This window comes from Pleurodeles waltl, chromosome 11 (assembly GCF_031143425.1).
Source record: "Pleurodeles waltl isolate 20211129_DDA chromosome 11, aPleWal1.hap1.20221129, whole genome shotgun sequence".
Lineage (NCBI taxonomy): Eukaryota > Metazoa > Chordata > Amphibia > Caudata > Salamandridae > Pleurodeles > Pleurodeles waltl.
Window position 1 is genome coordinate 85,778,371 of NC_090450.1, and position 24,028 is coordinate 85,802,398.

The window sequence follows — 24,028 nt, forward strand, 5'->3', positions numbered from 1 at the left end:
CCCATGCAGCCATGACTCCCAAATTGCAGCCGCAGTCCTCCAATCCCCACTGCGGGTCCTCCGCTCTCACGCTGTCCAGCGCGGGGGCCACACAATTTCCAGGACACCCCAAGCACGCCGCAAGCTCTGCCGGGCCTGCCCGACATGGGGCCACAGTCTTCTGTCTCCTATCTGGAGACTGCTGCAGACTACAGCAAGCCCTCCACAGGCTGTCGGCAATCCAGGGCTCCACAAGGAAGGAGGAAACCCGCCCTCCAGGAACAAAAGCCAGTGAAAGAGCGTCACCGTGACTCTGCGCCTCTGGGGCGCGCCAACCCGCACACGGCCCACGGACCACCACCGAGCTCTGGGAGAAAGCCGCATTCAATGGGGCCGTATTGATGCAAAACCCTCAGGGCTCCAGTCCGCGATGCTGGGGGGTGCCAAATATCAAGGGCACCCCAGGATAAAGGCAGGATTCAGCCAAGATGGCGGGAGCACACTAGGAGCACGTCCCGCCGACCATCTCGCTTGGCCACCCCCCCGTTACACACTTTAAAACATTAAGCTGAATGTGTTCTCGTAGTTTGGACTCTTGCTCTGAGCAAGACTGCTGGTTTAAGGATGACAGTACTTTTGTTTGTAGGCGACTGCGTCTTTCCTACAACAAGTCGCAACTGTTAGCCCAACCTTACCGGCTCACTAGCAGCACCTCACCAGTAACACAATAGTAAAAGGTCATTTATGGCAGCCGTTTACGCATGGACTCAGAAATAAGATATCTCAGGGAGTGTCGTGGTTAAACGTAGATTAACCTTTTCTCAGAGATATATTATGTCTCATACAAACACAGGCAATGACACAGATGCAGTAAAGTTATAATAGTTTTTATTTAACATAACTGCAATTTGTGATAAGTTGCATGGACTGCAATGATTAGGATAATGAATAAAGCAAGTAACAGTATTGTGAAGACGAGAATCATTGTTATGAAGACCCCCACCATTTTGCAATACATGATAAAGATATATGAGATGGAATATGCCCTAATACCCCAATGTGAATAGGCCTAACCTCCTACCTAAAGGAGAGCTGGGTTTGTAAACCTAATCTGCCAATGCCGTGTCCATGAGAGGAGCCCCCCAACCCTTGTTACCTTGGAATGAGGTCTCTATCTCAGACTCTGCAGGGACACGAAGACTGGGTCAGCGTCAAGACGACTGCAGCATCGGTATCAGCGATGGTGGCGATGCCCTCTGGTCGTAATCCCTCTGATTATCTGTCTAAAGTGTGATGTATTTATACAGATCTACAAGGTCCCCTGATGTAGGTGTATTCCTAAACAATAGATAACAGACATGCTTGGGACGGCAATTAATATCAACAATCCCTTGAAAGTATAGAGAGGGAAAATCCTTAAGTGTGAACACCTACTGTTTGTCTGTCTTTGGTGCTTGATCTTGACGCCTTGGCGCGGTGACACTGATAATGTAACTCATAACAAGTGGCCTAACTATAAACAAGGCAGCCATCTTAGAAGAAATAAATAATTAAATGGGCTAAGACAGAGCAAGCTAAGTAGGTTAAAAGTCACTAGGTGACGGGGGCACAAGTCTACAAGCCAGAGGCTAAGCTAACTCCTTGTTATCCCATTAAAACGAACTAGGATTCACTACAGAGTTCAATTCTAGGCCAAAGTTCAGTGTGATGTAACATTTTGTATGAACTATGTAAATGTTAATGTTTACCATCTAACTGAAGCTCAGCCGTGCCAAAATGGAGTTTGTCATCAACAGTGTGCTTCAGCTCCAAATCAAGCTCTAAACATGAACTTCAACCTATTTCCTCCCCTTTCCAAGCCCCCTCCTCAAGCCTCATCCCCACATTACTGCAGTACATTTCTTGGCTTCACCAATACTCATTTTACTTTTATTGACAATTTGGAAACTTCATTCCAGGCTTTCCGGTACAAATATTAGCTTTCTCTGCAGATTTACACTATAGCTGAACTGCGCCAAACAAACCTTTTTTCCTATGCTGAATTGATGGAATCAAGGTTTTGCTTATCAGATCCCGAAAGCCTCTTGTGATTTCTCTTAAAGCCATTCAATGCACAGCCATCCATCTGATTAACAGTTCATATCAAATTCAAAACCTAGTTCTTAATGCTATTTGCCATAAAATTAAACAATAATACAGATAAACTTTACCCACAGGTAGTCTCACAACACACTATATGTACTATTATCTTTCTCCTTAGGCTGGAGATGCAGAAACCATAGAATAAGAGGCCAAGAAATCCAGTCCTCAGCTATGCACTGAGACTCTGCCCCTCTCTGAAACAAATGAGTAGAAAGGCAAACACTGTTCATGCCAACAGCAAACATCTAACCTAGCACACATCATCCAACTTACTTTCTCACATACAGACTCCAAAATTCAAGCAACTTTCAATATATGTAATCATCGCTCTAAAAGCTGTGTAAATATTCTAATCCTGTGCTCATGGTTCATGGCAAGATACATATTACCTTATTCTATTTGGAGCATTAGACTGCCTCTGAATGCTTATGTCCACTTTCCTACTTTAATTGAGGGGGTTTCACTTCAGGAACACTTGCTACAATAATGTACGCTCCATAGACTTGCTTTAGTTCAGAATGGCTGATAGGAGTTTTGTTTTTTTATATGGGGTTTAAATGATTTACAACAGGTGGCTTCACATTTGCATAACTGTAAAATATCTTTTGTGAAAAAAGGCAACTTCTGAAACATTGGAGACAGTACACAACAAGCCAGGAAACAGCCTCCTTTCCGACAGCTCAGTAATCATAAGCTTTGGTGGTGGGCTAGTTAGGTTAACTGCAAAGGGTAGCTGTTAAGCTATTTCATCGCCCAGTTTAAGGTTGAGAGAAGTTGACTCCATGTAGGTTCAAAGCTAAATGCTTATAGTAAAAAGGTTCAAAGAAATAAGTGAAAGGATTGCGTCATGTTTTTGGAACAAGACAGATCACCATTTGTACAGCATTGTGATAAAACAAGTGAATACTCTGCTATGCGCAGTAACTGTCAGATAAGTGTCTCCTTCGGATGCTATGAATCTACTTGTGGTAGTAGAGTAGTAGTTGTGGCATTATTTAGGACCCCTCCACTATCCAGAATTTTTCATTTTGTTGCTTCTTCAGGACAAGTGGAATAAACCAGTGCATTCCTCCAACAGCAGAGCGGAAGTAGGTAGGCTTAGATGTCATCTGTAGGGTCCTTTAAACTGAGGGCAGAAGTAGAAGGGATATAGAAGTAAAATCCTAGGACTTTGAAGTGTACAATATCTGAAACACAAATGCCTTAGAAATCTCTTCAGCACTGAGAAAAGTAGTGCAGGTGCAATATGATGGTTTCAAGTAGACTGGATTAAGATTTGATTCCAAAAAGCGAAACTGTAATATTGTATTCAGCTTCACCATTAGAAACTCAAAAGAAAAGCACCCCGATCCTGTCCACCATGACCTATGATCCCTGTCGAAACTTTGAAGATGGTATTCATATAATGTTAATGTTAAAATATGAAATCTGCATACCTAAGCGAAGTGTTCAGTTTCTTTCTGTGTACAGCCTACACTTCAAAGTATGTCTAAAACAGAAAATATTTTTTAAAAACCATAAAGAACAGTCTTTTGCTGAAGCTCTTGGGGGCTACTGTGGTTTCTATGAGAGATGAAGAACACTGCAAGTAGCCGACACAAGAGAACCAGCGTTTGAATCTATGACTGATGGCTCTAGTTAGATCGAGCTAAATGACTACATGAGACAGAGGGAAAACCTGGGGCCAGTTACAGCAATGGTTGAGAGCGGGGTTGGAGGATGGGCACCCCAACAGATCCCATTTGTGAATCCAGTTCTTCTGCTCAGAACGAGATAGGGAGAGAAGCTACTGTTAGAGGTTGTGGTGTCTTTCAAGAAGATAAACATGAAGCTTCTGTGAACCAACCACAAATCCACCCTGCCGCGTAGTTAGTATTTTAATGGAATAAGAAGAAAGGGCTGTTACTGGAGTTAGCAGTTACTGATCTACTTTGAGAGCAAGTAGCACCTAATAATATGACAAAATCTTTAGATGCCATAATCATAGGTGTCTAATTGTATGCTTTACACAACCTGTGACTGTGATTTTACTAAATGCAGATGAGACGAATACCACAACTGGAACTACATAAGATTTTAGTACTCTCAAGCATGAACATCCTACTTACAGCAAGAACGGTTTCTTCATATTTCCTTAGTAATTGCAACCTGTATGTGATCTTCCGCGACAAAAAAAGCATAACAGAAAATAGTGTACATGGCTAGCATTGTGAAATTTTATACCTGTCAAACAGCACCGGCATGGGGATTTCACTAATGGAAACGATTTTGAACCTTGCAAAACACTATGTGAAACACAGTAAATTCACTTACGTATGTTGGAGGATCCAAGTGATCTGTATTTACCACCAGCGGAGGGGGATTTGCCTTAAAAGAAAAAAGAAAAAAACAGTAAAACTGCTAGTAAGCACAATAACTGCAAGGAAAAAATGTCATGTTAAAGAAATACCAGTAACAATTCGGCTTATAGTGTCTTATCTGATTTACAAAAGAAGAGTCGAAAGTAAGAGTGCTTCGTGCTGAACGTCATGCATATTTCCCGAATTATTTTTTGTTCTGCATCTATCACGGAAACATGCTTGTGCTCTTCTTTCTGTAATGCGCTATTTACATTTTCAATTCATCTAGTCTTTAACGGCTTCAACAATTCGTACAATGACATGATCGCATGCTTCATTTATGTGATGTTCATTAGCATTTGTTAAGAGTGGAAGCAATGTATTACCTTTTACGGATGAAGTTCTAGATCACTCGAATGGAAATGTACCTGGTTTTACACATACGCAATGCTTGCTTAGTGGCAATTTTAAGTTACTACAACCACTGACAATACGCCAAGCACAACCTAATTACGCCTGGTGCACAATGAAGTTAATAGAGACAGGGGACCCTGACATGTCTAGGAAATCCAGCCCAAATCCTTGGGAACAATTAGCTTCTGTGCTGAGCTTTGCAAAAAACACCAATATCCAATCCAACTGGTCAAACCTTTAATGGTGGAGCACCTATTACTGGCTTTACCAATATTGCTTGTTTTTATTTTACTGGTACAAAATGTGCATTGGTCATGGTGGAACAGTCAAGTAAAACACTGAAATGGATGCTGGACATTACAATGAATGCATGCACACGGCAACCATACTGGGATGGTTATCATCAATTCTAACCTGACCACTGTGGGCACGTTATGATTACATCTGTGAAATGCCGTGGGATGATACCAAACATTAAGGTCAACTCTGATAGCTTATAGTCTATTTCTTGGGATTTATATAGTGCATGGCTATTCCAACTGGCCTCCCAGCACTGGTAAACTTCCACTCTAAGAAGCTGAGTGCCTGCTTGATCGTAGAATTGACAGGTTTTCACTTGCTTCCTGAAGCTGACTTCTGAACTGTCTAGCCTCATGGGGACGAGAAGCGCATTCCACAGTTTGGAAGCTAGAGGGTACAAGACATTGGAGGAGATGGGGGTCTTTTTTGTGTATGGCACAATGGACCAAACAGAGCAATTTGAATTGTATTCTATTTTAGATTGGAACCCAGTGAAGTGCTGCCAGTGCGGGTGCTGCTGATGTTCACTTGGGGACATTAAAGAGTGTGTGTGCCGCCACATTCTATTGCAGATTGGTGGTTACGTATTTTGGACTACCTTGGTATTGCAAGTTCCAATAGTCCAAGTGTGAATTGATTAGACCCTGTACTACCATTCTATGTGAAGGTGCTGGAAGGCAGCTTAGTATTTTTCTTAGGGTATGAAGGAGTCCAAAGCAGCAGGCCGCTAGCGTCTTGGCCTGGACTTCCATGGATAGCTTTTCATCTCTCCAGAACCTTAGGTTCTTAACTACCAGCGCAGGTGTGGGAAGGGGCCCCAAGTTTATTTGTCATTTAAGTTCACTCCAGAGGTAAAGCTTGTTTCCCATGACCATGACCTCTGTCTTGTCTCATTTCTATTTTAAACAGCTACCTGAGGTCCAGTTAGTGACATGATTAAGGCATACATTTAATTGATGGGAGGTGTTCTTGATGTCAGTGGATAATGAGATGACAACTTATGTGTCATCTGCGTGGAAGACCAAAGAAACCCATAGCTTTGTACTATTTGTGCCAGTGGGCGTACATAAAGATTAAAAAGTGTGGGACCCAACAACGATACCTGGGGTACACCGCACCTTAATGCATAATTTGCAGAGATGGGGAAGTCTTCCTGCAATTGAAAGCTTCTCTGGTCTATAAAGATGGTTAGCTAATTGAGGGGAGATTATGCCTATTCAGACCTCTTTTATTATTTATAAAAAGGAGCAGATAGGAAACCATTTCGAAGGCCGTGCTCAGGACTAGTAGAATCAGAGCAGCTAGCCGCCCTGGTCCAGAATGGTCCTTAACTCTTCTGTTGCCACTGCGGGGGCAGTCTTGGTGCTGCTGCCAGGTCTAAACCCTGTTGGAGTTGGGTGCAGGATTGGATGTGTTTCTAAAACGACAGAAAGGTGTTTGCTCACATGCTTTTCAAAGATGTTGCTTACACTCAGAAGGAGCGATATGGGTCAGTAATTCTCCACCAGTAGAGGGTCAGTGTTTTTTTTTTTTTTTTTTTTTAAGGAGGGGATTAACCATCACATGTTTCCATGTCCGTGGGACCTTGCAGTGGTTAAGTGACTGAGAAGGTCTGTTAATTCGAGTAGTGCGGTGTTTCCTACTTTCCCTAAAATATCTGGAGGGGCTGCGTCAAGGGATGACCCTGATTTAAGGCCTCATTGGTAGTATCAGTACTCATTTGGGGGAATGTGGATTAAGTACTGTTTACTGTTGCTGCGGTTTGGGTATTCTCTATTTTGGTGTTAAAGTATGATGTTAACAATAGCACACTAGCTAAAGGCTTAAAGGGGCTGTCCAAAAAAAAACTAACTTCAGTCAGAAAATGCTTTTTGTGAGCATGCATGTGTGTGTATATGGATGCAGTGTGATGGGCAATAATCTTCTAGGCCATCTAAAGTGGTCTGTAGGTGACAATGGGATGATTGTCTCATTTACCCGAGTTCTCAACAAGCAGACCCCTCTTCCATACCATCAAGGAAGGTACCAATGTTTGCCAGCTTCACCAAGTTCACTCACACACCAGATGTTCAGTCTGAAGAAAGACAGGATCATGCCGCTCAGTACTGTGCAAATCTAAGTGACCTGTACTTAGTTTTAAAGATAACTGCATTAAATTTGCAGATTTTTTCATATCAGGCAATTCTTATCAAATCTAAATGTACCCTTTAAATTATTTAAAAAATACACAACTGACCTCTTAAATGCTTTTACTCTTATCCACTGCTTCAGAGATAGCTGAACATGCACAACAAAGATCAATAATTGGTCAAGAGTTGCAGGGGAACATTAGTAGCCCAATATAAAGGTCTAATAACAAATGTGCTGTCTCATTACATATACACACTACATTGGCTTGCCAAACCAGCAAATATCAAGGCACATTGTTTTAGTGTAACATAATAATTCGTCCAACACTTCTTATACTTGGAAATGCATTTAAAGTCCAGATTGTAGCTTACTCTAAACATATAAAGTTGAATTAACAAAAAAATGCAATCCAAGACTGATAAAAGTTAGAACATGAGTCTCCAACAGGTCAACTGTGAGATAGTAGTAGGCCACAGACTGCCTTGGAGTGTGTCAGTCGAGTCAGCTCTCCTCCATCTTATGTGGTATTTTAAAGCACTGTGCCACCCAGATATGTAGGATCCCTAGAGCTGGCAGTGCAGGTGCAGCATGCAGCCCACCCTCTTGAGAAATCAACAATGACAAGCTGCTGCCTGTTAAGATGTCTGACAACAAATTAATAGATGCCTTAAAATACAGGATTTTATTTCTCCTTTTTTCCTAATTCAGTAACATCGTTCTTTCTATTTTCATTTCTATTTTCTTCCATTCTGTCTTTTATCGTTTTTCATCTTACCTTCCTCTCCGCATTCCTCATTTCATAGCCTTACCTCCCCTAGTGTGCCCTTCCTGGCTTTCCTCGTCTTCATTATCTTTCCCTCTTCTTTGCTACTCCTTTCCTACTTCTTTATTCTTCTCCAACTCATTCCTTCTCTTCTCACCTTTGTTCCTTCATCCTTTCTTTCTTGCTCTTGTACCTTCATTCTGTTTTGTCAAGCTGCATTCCTGCTTCCTTTATCACTGCTTTTCTTTCTGTCTTTCCTTTTTTCTCTTCCTTCTTCCACTTATTCCTTGGATCTCACTCGATCCTTTACCTACTGTCTTGCTTCTTTACACTCCTAAATTCCTCCCTCTCCTTCTTTCCTCCTTTCAGTCGGTCTTTCGTCAGTTCCTTCTTCACTCTCTCCATCTCCTTTTGTATTCCACACTGCTTATTTTCCTCTTTTTGTTCTCCTCAATCATTTTATTTTTTCTTTCTTTCCTCTTTTTTCAACTTGCTTTTGGTCTTTCCTTTTCCTTCCTTTCACTCACTCCTTCTTGGGAAGTACTAAACTTCATTCAGTGGTCCCCAACCAACCAATGCCCTCACCACATCTTTAACCTAGTAGAAGCCAGAATCAGCAATGTATTCACCACATTGTTCAACATCTCAAATGCAATGGCCATCTTGCCTGAGGACTAGAAATATGCAGAAGTTAAAGCCCTACTAAAGAAACCATCAGCAGACCCCAGTGAACTCAACAACTACTGAGTGATCTCCCTGCTCTTGGCCAAAGTTTTTAAAAAAAGCCATCAACCAACAACTCTCCTCACATCTGGAACAGAATCTCCTAGTCGACTCCTTCCAATGCATATGCTACAGCAATCCGGGCTCAGAGACAGCCGTCCTCGTGGGTGCAGATGACATCCAAGCCCTAGTGAACCGAGAAGAGACTGCTGCTCTGATCCTCAGTCCTCCTGGCAGCCTTTGATACTCTTTCACCACACACTCATCACAAGGTTGCACAACATAGCCGTCCAAGAAGCCACTCTCAGATGAATTGCCTCTTGCCTCACAGGAAGAACAAAAATAGTTTGCCTTACCCCTTCACCTCCAAACTCAAGGAAACCATTTGTGGAGTAACCCAAGCATTCTCGCTTGGCCTAACCCTTTTCAACACTTATATGACAATACTGGACAGGATTGTCAAAACCCACAGACTTAAATATACTGTAGACCGGAGAGAGACATCTCATGCTGTCTCCGAAGACACCACCATTACCAAGACCAACTTCATGACAGACTTTGCCAACTGGACGGAGGTCAACTGCCTGAAGCTCAACACAAACACAGCAGTGGTACTGATCTTCGGAAACAAACTCTCCCCATGAGACGCATCCTGGTGGCACTCAGAACTCAGACCTACTCCTACCTCACCTGACCACACTAGGAAACTAGGTATCATTCTGGACAACAAGCTAACCATGACGACTCAGGTCAACCCCTTCTCCTCCACATGCTTTGTAAGATATTCAAATGGCTACCCCAAAGCTCAAGCCCCATCACCTAGGCCCTCATATCCAGCCAATTGGACTATGGCAACCCACTCTACACAGGGATCACAGCTCATCTCCTCTTAAGACTACCGACCTTACAGAACACTGCAGCCAGACTCGTCCTGGATTTCCCTAGCCAAACCCACAAACCCACATCACCCCTTCCCTCAGGGAACTCCACTAGCTCTCTGTACAGAAAAGATGCCATTTCAAGCTCCTGACCCACACATACAAGGGCCTGACAATTTAGGAACCACCTACTTGAACCACTGCCTAAATTTCCAGCAGCCCAAACACCTCCACTCTGCTTCCATTTCTCTTAATTGTGACTAAATAAGGTTTTGCCTAATCAATTAATGGACATAACCGGTCATGGCCATAAGCTAGATGCTGGATGTGTGAGGAGCCCTAGATTTCATACTCCGAGTAGTGTCATCCTATGTCATCCCATGTAGTGCCTGAAATAGACCAGAGTTCCTAATGAGAGAGACACTTCTCAGTGGTCATTCATAAGAGAAAATTGAAATACTGCTTACAGTGGATCTGGACGTATTGTAGCACAGGTTGTGTGCCCACTGCAAGTAAAGCCATGTGATCTTCACAGAGAATAACACTTCTCTTATTCAAATAAGGAATAAGGAACAGAGGTTGCCCTCGGGTACTACAGCAACTTAGTTACAGGCAAGAAGGGTGGGAGTAAGAGAATAGAGCATGTTTTCATCGTTTCCATACAGGGAAATTCTGAAACACACAATGTTTCCATTTGTTTTAATATTTTGTTTATAACCAGGGAGAGGTCACATTTTAAAAAGTCATAAAAGATTGTTAGTGTGTATTCGTGAGTGTCTATTGGATTGGTTGAAACATTATGGTGGGATTTTTAATCCTAAAGATGTTGTTTTAACAATGCACACCAAAGACATTCTTTCAACAGGTCCTTCACATTTAACACCATTTAGCCTAGAAGAAGAAACCAATGCATTGGAAAAATGCGCTACTTGGAAGCACCTGGCCCAGATGAGTTGTCTATAGACACTTTTACATTTTATTTAATAATCCTTTCTTGACGCACATACTAGCGGGACTATGTAATGCAGTTGTTAGTGGTTTCGAGCCTGTAACTGACTAAGAGCATTATTGCACCAATCTTTACAAAGGGATAAGGGGGATGCAAGGTGTTACCACCTCATATCGCTCCTTGACTTAACAGCCAAATTAATGGGAAGAGTCCTTTTAGAGAACTTAGAGACTTGGCGAATTCTTTTATACACATCTTCATTGCCTGATTGACAACTTTACCGTACATATGGAGGACAAAGACTTAAAGCTTATTTTTAACAAAATGTATACAATGTATGCAGTCAAGGAAACCCAAAAGAGAACTCATCACATAAAAAAGGGAGGCCATAGCTGAAACCGATGCTTACATGAGGCCAGACTGGCCATGGCTGGCATTCGGCGTTTTCTCAGGAGGCTGGAAGGGTGGGGGGAGGTTTCCAGTAACAAAGGCAGCAGTGCTTCATTCATTTGGGAGGGGGGACACCAGTCAGACAAAATTCTCAGGGATGTTTTAGGTACCCAGTCGAGCCCTGTGCTTTCACATACCCATGTTTACAATTGTCTAGTAATGGGCACTGGGGTCTTCAGTTGGACATTGGCAAGCTAACATTTCTGAGATCACTAGAAGCCATCTCTAGATTTGCCGCCAAGATCGGAAACAAGCCAATCAGAGAGATACTGATATACAAGAGTAAGATTTTAACCAGCATCCGCCATGGGCCCCCATTTTGAGGAATTATCATTTGCTCACTATAACAGACCCAGTAGAATCTTTTCCTTTGTACATTATTAGCAGTGCCAAGCTCAATTTCGTACATTTTACACAAACAGCTTGTTGTTCACTATAAGGGAGATAGCATTTGCACTACCCTGATTATATTTTGGCATAGTACATAGAGCAAAGCTGGCACTAAGATTACCAAAGAAATTGAAGCTAACTGTTTAACTCTCGAGCACCCAGCAAAAAAAAACCTAGTTGGCGTATGTGAATAGCCTTCTAAAGAAGTTGGAGGTGAACATTGGCACTGAAGACCCTGTTAGCGTCTTACATTATAGCAAGAAATAATTGAAGGTGGCCCTCAGAAACTAGAGACACTGCAAGAGAATTTAGTGAAAGTGCCAAACCCACAGTAAGACGATATTGTGAAGGACCAATTGGGCAAAGAACCCAAACCTCAGACATCTTTACACTTTACCCTCATTTGTCATTTTTACCAGGACATTAGGAAACAAATTTTAGGACCCTTTTTCCTATTTAAAAATATTTTTTATTATAAAGATGCTTATAATTTAATCTGTGAAGTAGATATTGAGGGCTTATGCTATGCAGCATCTGTCTACGTTCAAACTGCCATTAAAAGGAGGAAAGCCTGAGGCTTTAACCTATGAGACTAATTAAGCACATTAATAGGATTCGGTTCTAGCCTTCACATTCATTGGAATAACTTTAGATTTTAAAGTATGTGCTAAATTTCTCTTTCTGGAAAATAATGTTGTCCCTTTGAGGGCCTAAAAATTATGTTTACTGCACATATCTTCTCTTTATAATGTCTCAAAGCTCTTAGTTTGAGTTTTTTTTTTTTTTAAACAGATACACCAGTGAAGTACAAGCATTAGGTTTTTGCTAAATGAATGTAGACTTTCTGCACATTCTCCTGTTCTAAGATGATGTGATGTCAACATTTGAAAATGTTGCTGCTCCTTTTTGCACTTTAATTCTGTTTGAATTTGAAACTTGTTTTTCTCTATGCGATGCTCGGACAGAGGCTCTTGATCTTGAATTGGTACCCAAAATATGTTAGCACATCATATTGGGAGTTAACTTCTCTATTTTTTTGTTTTTATATTATGTTTTTAATGGGTTTTCTAGTTGAACAAAGATTTGTAAAAGTGTCTATTCATGGTAAAGAGAGATTCAGAGCTCACTAACAACAAATATAACATGATTTTCACAGAACTGATTGTTAACAAAAACACACTGTCAGGTAATGTTGAAGTAGTTGTGAGTGACAGTCTAATAGTTTTTCGGTCTCTGGTTGGTAAGTTGGCATCGAGCCTGCACTTTCAACAGAGTTTAGAAAACCCACTATTGGGCGGTATTTTGCTTAGAATAGCAAAATATATTTTTCTTATCTAATTATATATATTAGGGATCAGCACAGGATGATTTTCATTGATCAGAAGTAGTTCTCACCATTGAAACGGTTGAAGACCACTGATTTACATCTAGTTAAGCCATGCAAAGAATTAGCACCCCACTGGGCTGTACAAATTGGTGACTGAAAAGTAACAGGGTGATCAATTTCACAGTTTTAAGTAGACAAATCCATTAACTAGGTTACATTATTGACTGGTAGTCTAAAATGTTCAGTAAGGCATATTGTGCCATGTAAGCAGAAGATACCAAATCTATAGCCAGGGTGTAAAACGCAGGTCCATAACTGCCAGATTCATTTCATTTCTTTAGAATATCCACCACCATACATTTATATGTAACAAAAAGACAGCGTTTTATTCAGTCAGTTGTAATCATTAAATTCTAGCATGCATCCAACCATTACGGTGTTACGTTGGACACCTGATCTATAAGATGCTACACTCAAGAGTCCGCCACTTGGTAGAGTTCTCAAGTTAAGAAAAAGAGGCAGCCAAAGTCTGACTACGCAGTTTGGGGGTTTTAGACTGACCAAAAAAAAAAAATACAGAGTCCGGAGATGCTGATGTTTTGTAGATCTAAAGTCCATAGAGGGATGAAAACATTTTCAGAAAAGAACACAAAGAAATCATGAGATAGAGTAGCTTACCAAGGAAGAGAGGGTACCGAAGCTTCTCCTAGACTTCACAGAAATAATTAATCAAAATTAGAGCAGCAAATGCCATGGAGTAAGTGAAAGATGGCCTCAAAACAAGACCACAGGTACTGAGATGAACATGGCAGCATTCAAAGGCACTTCTATGTAAAAGACTGTAGAGGTGAATGAAACAAAGAATGTTTACACAGACTCAGCAACATTGAGCTGATTAACTTGATATAAAGGAAAGACCTCACACAAAGACCAAGCTCCACCTAGCAGAGATTCTCCATTATAAAAAGAGGGAAAAATAGAAACCCAGACAGCGCAGGAACAATCACAGCAGAGGACGTGAAAATCGGAATGGATTATTGAAAGAGAAAGAAATGGTTAAAGGGGATGGAAGTCAATTACAATAGGGGAGGTTCTGTTTTATCTGGACTTGAGACTAGAGATCCAATATTAAAGAGTAAAACTGTAATATTCAAGGAAGTTGCTTTATTCTTATGCGCTTTGAAGAAGCCTGTTCATTCTAGGCTTGAATCAATATGGTGATTCAGGGGCCTTAATCAGTGTTTTAACACTTGTAGTTTGATAGTAGGAGGGACGGACCACTCAATACATTCAATTGATACTCTTGAATCTAGCCAGGGAGGGCACCTTTATCATTCGGGCTGCTTGTGTTTATAAGGTAAACTAATGTAATTAATGTGTGAATTAAGGTTTGAATGCTCTATTCTTTAGTTAGGACATCAGTTTGTGCTATGTATAGTTTGCTTTTATCAGCCCATCTAATCCTATGACACACATTCAGACTTCTAACAGGAACACAGCATTATATAACAAGTGAACAACAGTCATCAAAACTCAATAGCCAGAGACTAAATCTGCCCTTCTCTGCACAAACAAGAATCCATGCTGTGCAGATTGGCTGTGAATGGCACATGGATACTATAGTCCAAAAAGTTGAGCAAGGTAAAAGGACCATTCAATTCAGGGCAAGGACTACATTTCAACTAGGGCTTGAAAACAACCTTTTCAAACATCTGCTTAGTTAACTTCCCTAGTGTGTTACACAGTTGCGTTCCATCAAAATGTACCCAATTTTTTAAACTTCCATGGGTTCCTTTTGCTGTTAAAAAACAAAACTTAGTTTTATACAATTTTGGTGGATGGAACAAAAGTCAGATTTAATTTAGTTCCTCTGCTTTGGCCTATATGTTTAGCTTATTACCTAACAGAAGAGTGCTCCTAAATCCAACATTATTTCTCCTCTTAGTTTTTCTCAGGCTTTATTTTTTTCCAAACTGGTGTTCTCTACTTGATGTGTCAATTATAGACACCCATCAGGACACATTTGATTTTCTTTATGTTAGAGTTTCATGTATGATGGCGAGCATTACAAACATTCTGTTTATTCAGGCACATCCCCTTTTTCTGGGTGATAATTATTTTGCAGACCATTGTCGCGCCTCTTACATGTGTGAGAATTCAAGGCCTCATACATATGCAGAATGCAAGGTGCTGAGCAAAGCAGCATCCTGCTCGTTTTATGTATCAATTTGAAGTGACATCAGCGGTTCCTATGTGAAACCTCCTGACTCCTTCCCTAGTTCAGTCCTCGCTGTAAACATCAAACATCTACCATCACAACAATGTACCCTTCATTGCATGAAGATGGTCCCACCTTCTCACACATCCCAGACATCCTCATTCCCAAAGAATGCAGCATCCAGTGTGCGAACCACATACAAAAAAGGGAGGAGGATTTATATACATCGATAAGCCCTCCTAGTTCTGTATTCTAATCAAGTGGCACTCTCTATGACGCTCCTCCAATGCCACTCTCCACTATCCGCAATTCAGACTGGCACCTAACCCCTAATCTACAGACATCTGGGCTAGAACAAGGACTTGATAAACAAATTCTTGGACCTCATCACCATGCCTTGTTCATCCACAGCACCCGAAGGACTTCCAGGGTGACTTCAACTTCCTAGACAAACCAAGCATAAAAAACAGGAGAGACCCTCCGCAACCTCGTTTACATACATAGCATGGTACCCAACCTCACTTTCTCAACATTACACAATGTAATGGAAACCTTCCATATCGTCTGCCTGAAGTGACCCTAACCCTACACATCACCCTTTCGAGCTTCCAAAGAACACACAGGGGTCAACCTAAAGCACAAGTTACTTACCTTCGGTAATGCTTTTTCTGGTGGATACACTAGCTACCTGTTTATTCCTCACCTTATGAATTCTCCCAATGCACCAGCATTCCACCAAATCTTTTTTTTCCAGCTCTCCACATCGACGAGGACGTCACAACTGCATGGCTCCACACGTGACTGCGTCTGATGTCACCGTGGCAATAAGAGGATCTCGCCGGGGTACTAACGTTGGTTCTCTTTTTTCCATGCATTCAACGCTAAAGGTCTTCTCCTAGCTCTCGGAGAGCTACTGTTTCAAAGGTGTCTTTTTGTTTCTAGTTACAATGTCTCCTCCTAGAAAGTCAGGGTATAAACCTTTTCATGAGTGCAGGGGTCGTATGTCAGTCAAGGACTCTCACGATGACTGCTTATCGTGTCTAAGTTCGGAGCATGACGTGGAGGAGTGTGTGTCCTGCCAAAGGATGAATCCGAAGGCGCTGAAGGAGAGAGAAGCCAAACTCTTTCTGGCTAAGGCAAAGAAGGGACACAGAAGTCATCGGAGATCGTCTTCCCATAACTCATCAAAGTAGCATAAGAAGCGGTGCTGTCACGACACACTGCGTCGTTCGGCTAGAGGTCATTCCTGATCCAGGTCTCCATCTAGACGGAGTCATGCGACGTGGGAGGTTAGTCCTATGGTGGCCGCACAGCCTCAAAGTCCTCAGGCTTCTCCAGCACCATCGGTCTTCGAGTTGGTTGCACCACAAGACAGTCCTCGCTTTTCGCCTAGGGTGCACGATTCTGAGGCCCAGCCGGCCCAAGTGCAGTATCCTGCCTTTTCTGCTCTGCAAGCGGATCCGGCGGCATTTTTGAATGCCATGTTCAACATGTTTAATGCTATGGCCCCTGCTGGTGCACTAGCTGGTCCCACAGGTCCTTTGGCATTCTCCTTGGGCTCTCCAGCTCCATATAAGTCAGCACCGTTCATGCCTTTTTATCCAGCTGAGGGTGCCGGTTCGGCGCCAATGACATTGCCTTATAGGCCTGTGGCGCCAATGACATCACCTCATACACAGTCAACGCCGGTGACGGGACCTTAATGTGTCCCTGGCACGGATGAGATCAGCTCCGGCACCGGATGGATCCAGATTGGATTGCAGTGTGTCTCCTCCTCTCCTGGTCCGCGTCTATCGGTCCTGAAGACGGTGTCGAAGTCAGCTATGTCGACGCCGACGTTGGAGGCCAGGTTGAGGTCGTGGAGGAGAGCACTGAGGCTATTAGAAGAACAGGAGTACCAGAGGTAGCTGCTGGAAGAAGGAGATTGCTGAGCCCTTGATGGAATATCAGGGCCTACACTCAGCTAGTGGGCTGGACACTTCCCCTGAGTGGGATCTTTCATCTTCAGGGGAGTTTACAGAGGAAGCGGCCTCCTTCCCTTCTGTGGTCAGGAAGGCAGCAAATTTCTACACCTGCTCGGTCTGTTCGCTTCTTGCATTCTGTTGGTCACTCATACACACTGGCACATGAGGGCTCTTCAGTGGTGCATCCGCAAGCAGTGGTTTCAACAAAAAGGGGATCTTGAGGAGTCGATAACGATCTCCAGAGACGCTGCAGCAGATCTATGGTGGTGGGCTGTGGACGGCAACCTTTCCCAAGGAAGACTGTTTTCACTACAGTCTTCAGTGGCCACGGTCATAACGGATGCTTCCACTCTGGAGAGGGGAGCTCATCTTGGGGACCTGGAGATCAAAGGTATTTGGTCTCCAGCAGAACAGACTTTTCATATCAATCTGTTAGAATTGCGGGCAATACGTCTGGCTCTCAAGGCCTTCCTCCTGTCCCTTCGCGGTCAGTCATTTCAAGTCTTGACAGACAACACTACCGTGATGCGGTACATCAACAAGCAGGGAGGAGTAGGGTCGTACCTTCTCTGCAGAGAGGTTCTGCGGCTCTGGTCATGGGCTCAGGTCATCGGGTTTTCTTGGTAGCAAATCATCTGCCCGGAGTTCTCAACATATGCGCGAACAGTCTGTCGGCATTGCTTGGCCGATCACAAGTGGCGTCTCCATCCGGACCTGGTCCTTCACATCTTTCGGATGTGGGTTTTTCCGCAGGTAGACCTATTTACCACTCGAGAGAACGTACACTGCCCGTCGTTCTGCAGCCTCCAGTATCCGGTGCAAGGACCAGTTGCTTTATGCGTTTCCTCCTATACCATTGGCTCTGAGGAAGAATCACCAAGATCGGGCTCAAGTCATTTTAATAGCTCCGGATTGTCCAAGAAGGGGTGGTACACAGACCTTCTCCAACTCTCACTGAGCCCTCCGCTCCGTCTCCCTCTCAGGGCAGATCTCCTCTCACAGTCGCAGAGGCAGGTTCTACACCCCCACCTCCAGAGCCTGCACCTACATGCCTGGAGACTGAACAAGGCAATCTGAGTTCTTTCTCTCTCCCACCAGAGGTAGTGGATGTTATTTTATTGGTCAGGCGACACTCCACTAAGACTCTTTATGCCGGCAGGTGGGCAAAATTTGTGGCTTAGTGTGGAGAGAAACAAACTGATCCCTTGAGAGCCCAACTATTTGATGTTCTGTTGTTTGCTTTAACTTTAGCACAGAAGGGTTGGGCATTTGCGACTGTCAAATGCTATTTGTCGGCACGGTCAGCCTTTCTTTGCCTTCCGGATCAACCTTCCTTGTTCGAATCACCTATAGTTGTTAAGTTCTTGAAAGGTCTAACAAATAAATTTACTCCCACTCAGTTTCTTATGCCTCAGTGGGATTTAAATCTAATTTTTCCTTTTTTAATGGGTTCACCGTTTGAACCTATGCATTCTTGTTCTTTAAGATTGTTGGTCTTTAAGACAGCTTTCCTTTTAGCTATTACGTCTGCTAGGTGTGAGAGTGAGCTTCAGGCTGTTAGTGTCAAACCTCCCTTGACATCATTCTATGCTGATAAAGTGGTGCTAAAGACCATGGCAGCTTTCCTTCCTAAGGTTGTCACTCCTTTCCATATAGGGCAGTCTATTACTCTTTCATCTTTCCACCCTCCTCCTCATCCTTCAAAAGAGGAAGAAAGAATCCATTGCTTAGACCCAAGAAGGGCTCTCAGTTTCTATATTGAGAGATCAAAGGACTTTCGGCTGGATGACCAACTCTTCGTTGGATATGTGGGCAAGAGGAAAGGCAGCACTGTCCATAAGAACCATTTCCAGATGGGTCACTCTTTGCATTAAGATCTGTTATTCTGCCCACTAATCTCCAAATCACTGAAAAAAATACAGAACCCCAAAAAGCACAACACCACTAAAGCATTCCAAAATGTTCATTTTTCAAACTTCTGTCTGTCACAGACATCATCAACTCAGTAAATAGTGTCAAAGCGACCTCCTATGAAGAAGCCTGAACCATGTCCCTCATCAAAGCCCATGCCCGAAAAGTTCTCTCACCACTGTCTAGATCTGTTCCCTCATGGCATCTTCAGGGAATCTTTCAAGACAGGTAAGATCCTCACATGTTTGATCTAGACCCTGGAGACTTCACCAACCAACCACCAGCCCATCACATATCTGCCTTCAATCTCTAAGATCATAAAAAAGCAGCCAATACTCACACTCCACAGGACAGGTCACACCTAAACAAGTCACATTCTCTAAAAAACCAAAAGTTACTTTTCATGGCCTCTTTGCTCCTGCAGATTCATTGAAAGATTTTGGATGCAGCCAGTGCACAGTATAACCTTTCCTTTATGTACTTGTTTTAAGTTCAATCTTGGCTTCTAAGGTCAATTGCTATGTCTGTCCATAGTCGGATGTTCCAAATGACTGATGCCTTGTTGACAGAGGCTCCTGTAAGATAGTTTGATATTGGAGTTTGCTATGAATGTCATCAGTCCCCATTTCTCTGAGCAGAGATTGTTGATTTACAGGTCTCTTATTAAAATTATCTTCTGAACTATCCTTTTTGAAATGGTAACAATATTATACAGATATGCACACTTCATCTGGAGGTTTCAATACACCAAACAGTGACAGGAGAAGGTGCTTTCTTGTAGTTTGAAAGTGCAAATTTTGCAGATCTGAACCTAAGAAAAAGAAAGGGCTCATGCAAGCATCAGCATCTCCCTGCGAGTCAATACTAGCTATGTATTTGTTTTATTTGTTAGACTTTATGGCATAAAAGAGGTCAGTATACCCCTTGTCTGACCAAGGCAGATCACCATTGCAAAAACGATCCTGAAAAACTTCCACGGATACACAAATAACAAAGAAAAAAGATAAGATGTGTAAGGCTCGAAGAGAAGACTAACACCTCAAACCGGTAAGAGCAGTCTGTGCAAAAGGAAAAAAAAAGTCTCACTTCAGAAAAATTTAGAAGGAAGCAATAAAGATCTACACAGCTGAAAGCCCCCAAAAAACCCACCTAATAAGATGAACCTGGGTTACGCTATGCTGTAGCAGTGGGGATGCAAAGTCTTCTGTTATAGAAAAGAAGGGAGACCCCACCCTACACACCTAATTAAAAGATGTTCAGTCTGTAGACTGAAAGTAAAACATGAACAAGAAGACATAAAAAGCAACCACATAGCTCAAGATAAAACTTTGAGAAACGAGAGAGAGAGAGAGAGACAGTGAGATCATTGCCCCTGGGAAACAGGAAAACATTACAAACCCAGAAACTCAAAAGGAGGTTCAAACACCCTAAATGGGACTCACCTTTCAAGTTTAATGGCTAAAACAAAACCAAAAAAAAAAAAAAAACACTCCTGGAGGAACGAAATATTTAATTTGATTGGCAGAGGTTCGCAAATAACCAAGAAACAGAGGGAATCCAATAATTTATTTCTATTTAGATGTGCCCTCTTACCTGCCCTTAAAGTGTAAAAATTTCAAGAAATCCCTAGGGAGTTGAACACAGTAGGAATGAAAGATGAACTACACCTAGACTATTGTCTCCTGAAGAAACTGAAAAGAACGTTCATAACTCCTAATGCTCGAAAATGCACAGTTCAGCAGAGACTATTCAAATCTGTGTCTGAATAAATGCCAAGAGTGTAATAATTGAGGGCACAGTGCATATGCAATCCAATGTCAATTTTGAGAAGCATTAGCCACTTTCAAACTAAAATCAAAGTGACAATCTCAATGAGAATGTGATCTTGGCGTAGAGTGATTTCCCTTCAGAATTTCACATGCATAGTTGCCAGGTGAGCATTTCCAATGTCTCGACCAAGGTGTACACATGCACAATTGGCAGACCCATTTCCTTATTAATATACTTTTAGCTAAAATATTTATGTGCGAACCATAGACACTAGCAAAAACACGTATTTACGGTTCCCTCTTTATCAGCATATGCAGCTTTCCCTTATTGATCTGAATGCATTCTCTCCCAGCTCCTATATGAGAGAAACATATTCTAGATTAAGTAGTAGGTTAACAAGAGATGCAACTCTGCCATGGCCAGTATCAAGCCCTGCTGTGAAACGAGTAGAGTTATGCATGGGGCTAGCTACCTCACCATGTAAAAAAAAAAAAAGTCCTAACTCCAGAAACATCAACCAAAAGACATCCCGGGCCTTGCGGCGAGAGGAATCTCCTTCAAGGAGAGCTAGGAAACCTCGTGGTGAAAATCAGAGATACCTGGAAGCCAGAAAGTTGATCTATCTGCTTTCGACTAAAGCCATTGGGACACAAAATGCAAGGACCATTTACGACACAGGTAAGACAGTCCAAGTGGCAGCGGAGATGAAAAATACAATCTCACCCTGTTTGGGTTAGCGAGAACAGATGGACACAGTCCGGACAAAAAAAAAAAAAAAGACTGCCTCCAGTTGGAAGACTAGTGTATTCTGGACACGAGGAAGAAAATGACCCACATACACAGGAAGTAGCACTGATGCTAAGGTTAGCAGCTAACAGAACTCTGACTGGATGGGAAGTCCACGTCCCAGAATAATCTCTGCGACCTTCCGCACACTTGAAAAAGAGGATCAATATGAATGTTATCCAATGCTATGCACCTCCAAATGACAGCAATGAAGAGAAAAAAAAAAGGGCTCTACAGAAGATGAGAGATCACCATACTGATGGGGGGGGGCTCATTGCCGAGATTGGAAGCAACAACACTGGGTACGAAGTAGTCATGGCCTCTCTATGCCCTGGGTAGGCTGTAGTGTATTCCCACACAAAATAACACACAAGGCAACATGGGTGTCATCAGACCATTCAACAGAGAATTAGATCGTCCATGTCTGCTTTGCCAAGATGTTCCAGATGTAACCCCAGGATGTGTGAGTGATGAGAGAAGCAGACGTGGCATCAGACTATCATTTTGCCCTTACCAGACTAAAGCTAAGGCTGAAGAAAGCATAGATGGAACCGACAAACATCGCCAGCAATATAACTCGACCCTCCTCAAAAATGCACAGAAACTGAGTGAATACTAAGTCACCCTCTGTAACAAGTTTCAAGTCACGCAAGAAATGGAGGCCCAGAGAGACCCATTAGAAAGTCAGTGAGAGAAGATCAAAGAAACAGTTAAATCAACCTGGCAAATAATACTGGGTCCCAAGAAACACCACCATAATGAATAGATCTCTACTGAGACTCCCTGCACAATCCAAGAGAGAAAAGTAAAGAAAGCTACAGTCAACAACAGCCAAACAAGAGCAGAAAAAGTGAAAGTTAAAAGCAAATACACCAAAACCAACAAGAAATTAAAGAGATGCTTAAGAGCAGACAAGTGAAGTTTCATTGATGTCTTTCCACATCGGCCCAGGAAGCCTTGGAAAGTTGAAAGAACTATATGACATAACAAGGAAACTCTCCTGCACATGCAGCAAGTCAAAAAGATCTGTCAAAGACAAAGATGGGAAGGCAATTATGGGAAATAAAGGCCAACAATGAAGAGGGTAGAGCACTTTGAAGAACTGCTGAACAGACTGTGCTGTGGTCTCTACCAGACGTGCTGACAAGGACTTGCCAATTGACTTCAGCAGACCAACCAAGGAAAAAATACAGAAAGCCATCAAACATCTGAGGAAAATGGAAGGCAGAAGGCCCTATTCCCGCAGAGGCACTGAAGGCAGACATTGAAACATCAGTAGACATGCTCTATCCCATGTCTAGAAGGATCTGGGAGTAGGAAAAGGTGCCATCAGACTGAAAAGAGAGATCTCATCAAGATCCACAACAAAGGTGACCTGAATATCAGCACAACTACAGAGGGGTAACTGTTCTATCAACCACAAGCACAGTTTTCAAAAGTGTCATCCTGAATAGCACAAAGGAAAAAGTTGACTCTCAGTTGCAAGACTGGCAAGCTAGCATCTGCAAACTAAGATCCTATACAGACTAGAGTCCCACATAGCGCATCATCCCCTCTATGTCAATTTCATTGACAGTGAGAAGGCATTTGACAGCAAGGACAGAGAGACCCTTCGGATATTCCTTTGCCACTAAGGTGTGCCACATAAACTTGTAAGAATCAAGAGGCACTCTTACAATGGAATGACTTGCAAGATAGTCCACGGAGCACAACTCACCGAAGCCTTCCAAGTGAGGACTGGACTTCCCCAAGGTTGTTTGCTCTAACCTCATCTTTCTGCTGGCCATAGACCGATCATCAAAAGATCCACAGCCAGGAGAAGGAATGGGATCCAATGGACCCCTAGGATGCAGCTCAACGACCCAGACTTTGCAGATGACCTGCTCCTACTCGCTTATACCCATATGCAGATATATGAGAAGAGTGACAATGTGGCAGCCACATCAGCACAACCTGACTTCAAAATCCACAGTGAAAAAAACTAGACACTGAAGGCTAATACGGCCAGCACAACTGCAGTCACCCTTGCAGGTGATGAACTGGCAGAGTTAAGGTCTTCACCTACCTGGGCAATGTCAGACAAGTGGGGTGGTACAGATGCAGACCTCAAGGCAAGAATCAGCAAAGTAAGGACTACATTCTTTCAGCTAAAGAACAGCTGGGGTTTCAAGGAACTAAAGCTGAAAATCAAGATCCGGCTTTTTAATACCAACATAAAAACCGGTCCTACTGTATGTAGCAGAAACCTGTAGGACAACAGTGAGCGCCACCAAAAATTCCAGACCTTCATAACTACTGGTGTGAAGAAAATCATTCAAATCCGGTGGACAAACGCGATCAGCAATAAGAACCTATGGCAGCAGCGTGCTCGTGAAGAAATCACGAAAAGATGCTGTGGCTGGATAGGTTACATCCACCGCAAACCTGCATCTAAAACCAGCAGGCAAGCCTTGACCTGGAACCCTCAAGGTAAAAGGAAAAAGAGAAAGGTAAAGAAACACCTGTTGCTGAGGCCTCAAGGCTGACTGCAAGGAGATTGGTTACACCGGAAGTCAGATTGAAAAAAAGGCCAGGGCACAGATGGCTGGAGAGTCC

The 24,028-nt window shown here is 42.6% G+C and overlaps 1 protein-coding gene across 8 annotated transcripts in view; it reads right to left on the reverse strand.

The window, feature by feature from the left end:
• The window catches only part of DLG1 (discs large MAGUK scaffold protein 1), a 953,275-nt gene that overhangs the window by 476,854 nt on the left and 452,393 nt on the right, over positions 1-24,028 (reverse strand). For all 8 annotated transcript variants that reach the window (XM_069213151.1, XM_069213153.1, XM_069213149.1 and 5 more), the window contains one exon: positions 4,435-4,488. In XM_069213151.1, coding sequence (XP_069069252.1) covers positions 4,435-4,488 — 54 coding nt within the window. The remainder of the gene's footprint in view (positions 1-4,434; positions 4,489-24,028) is intronic.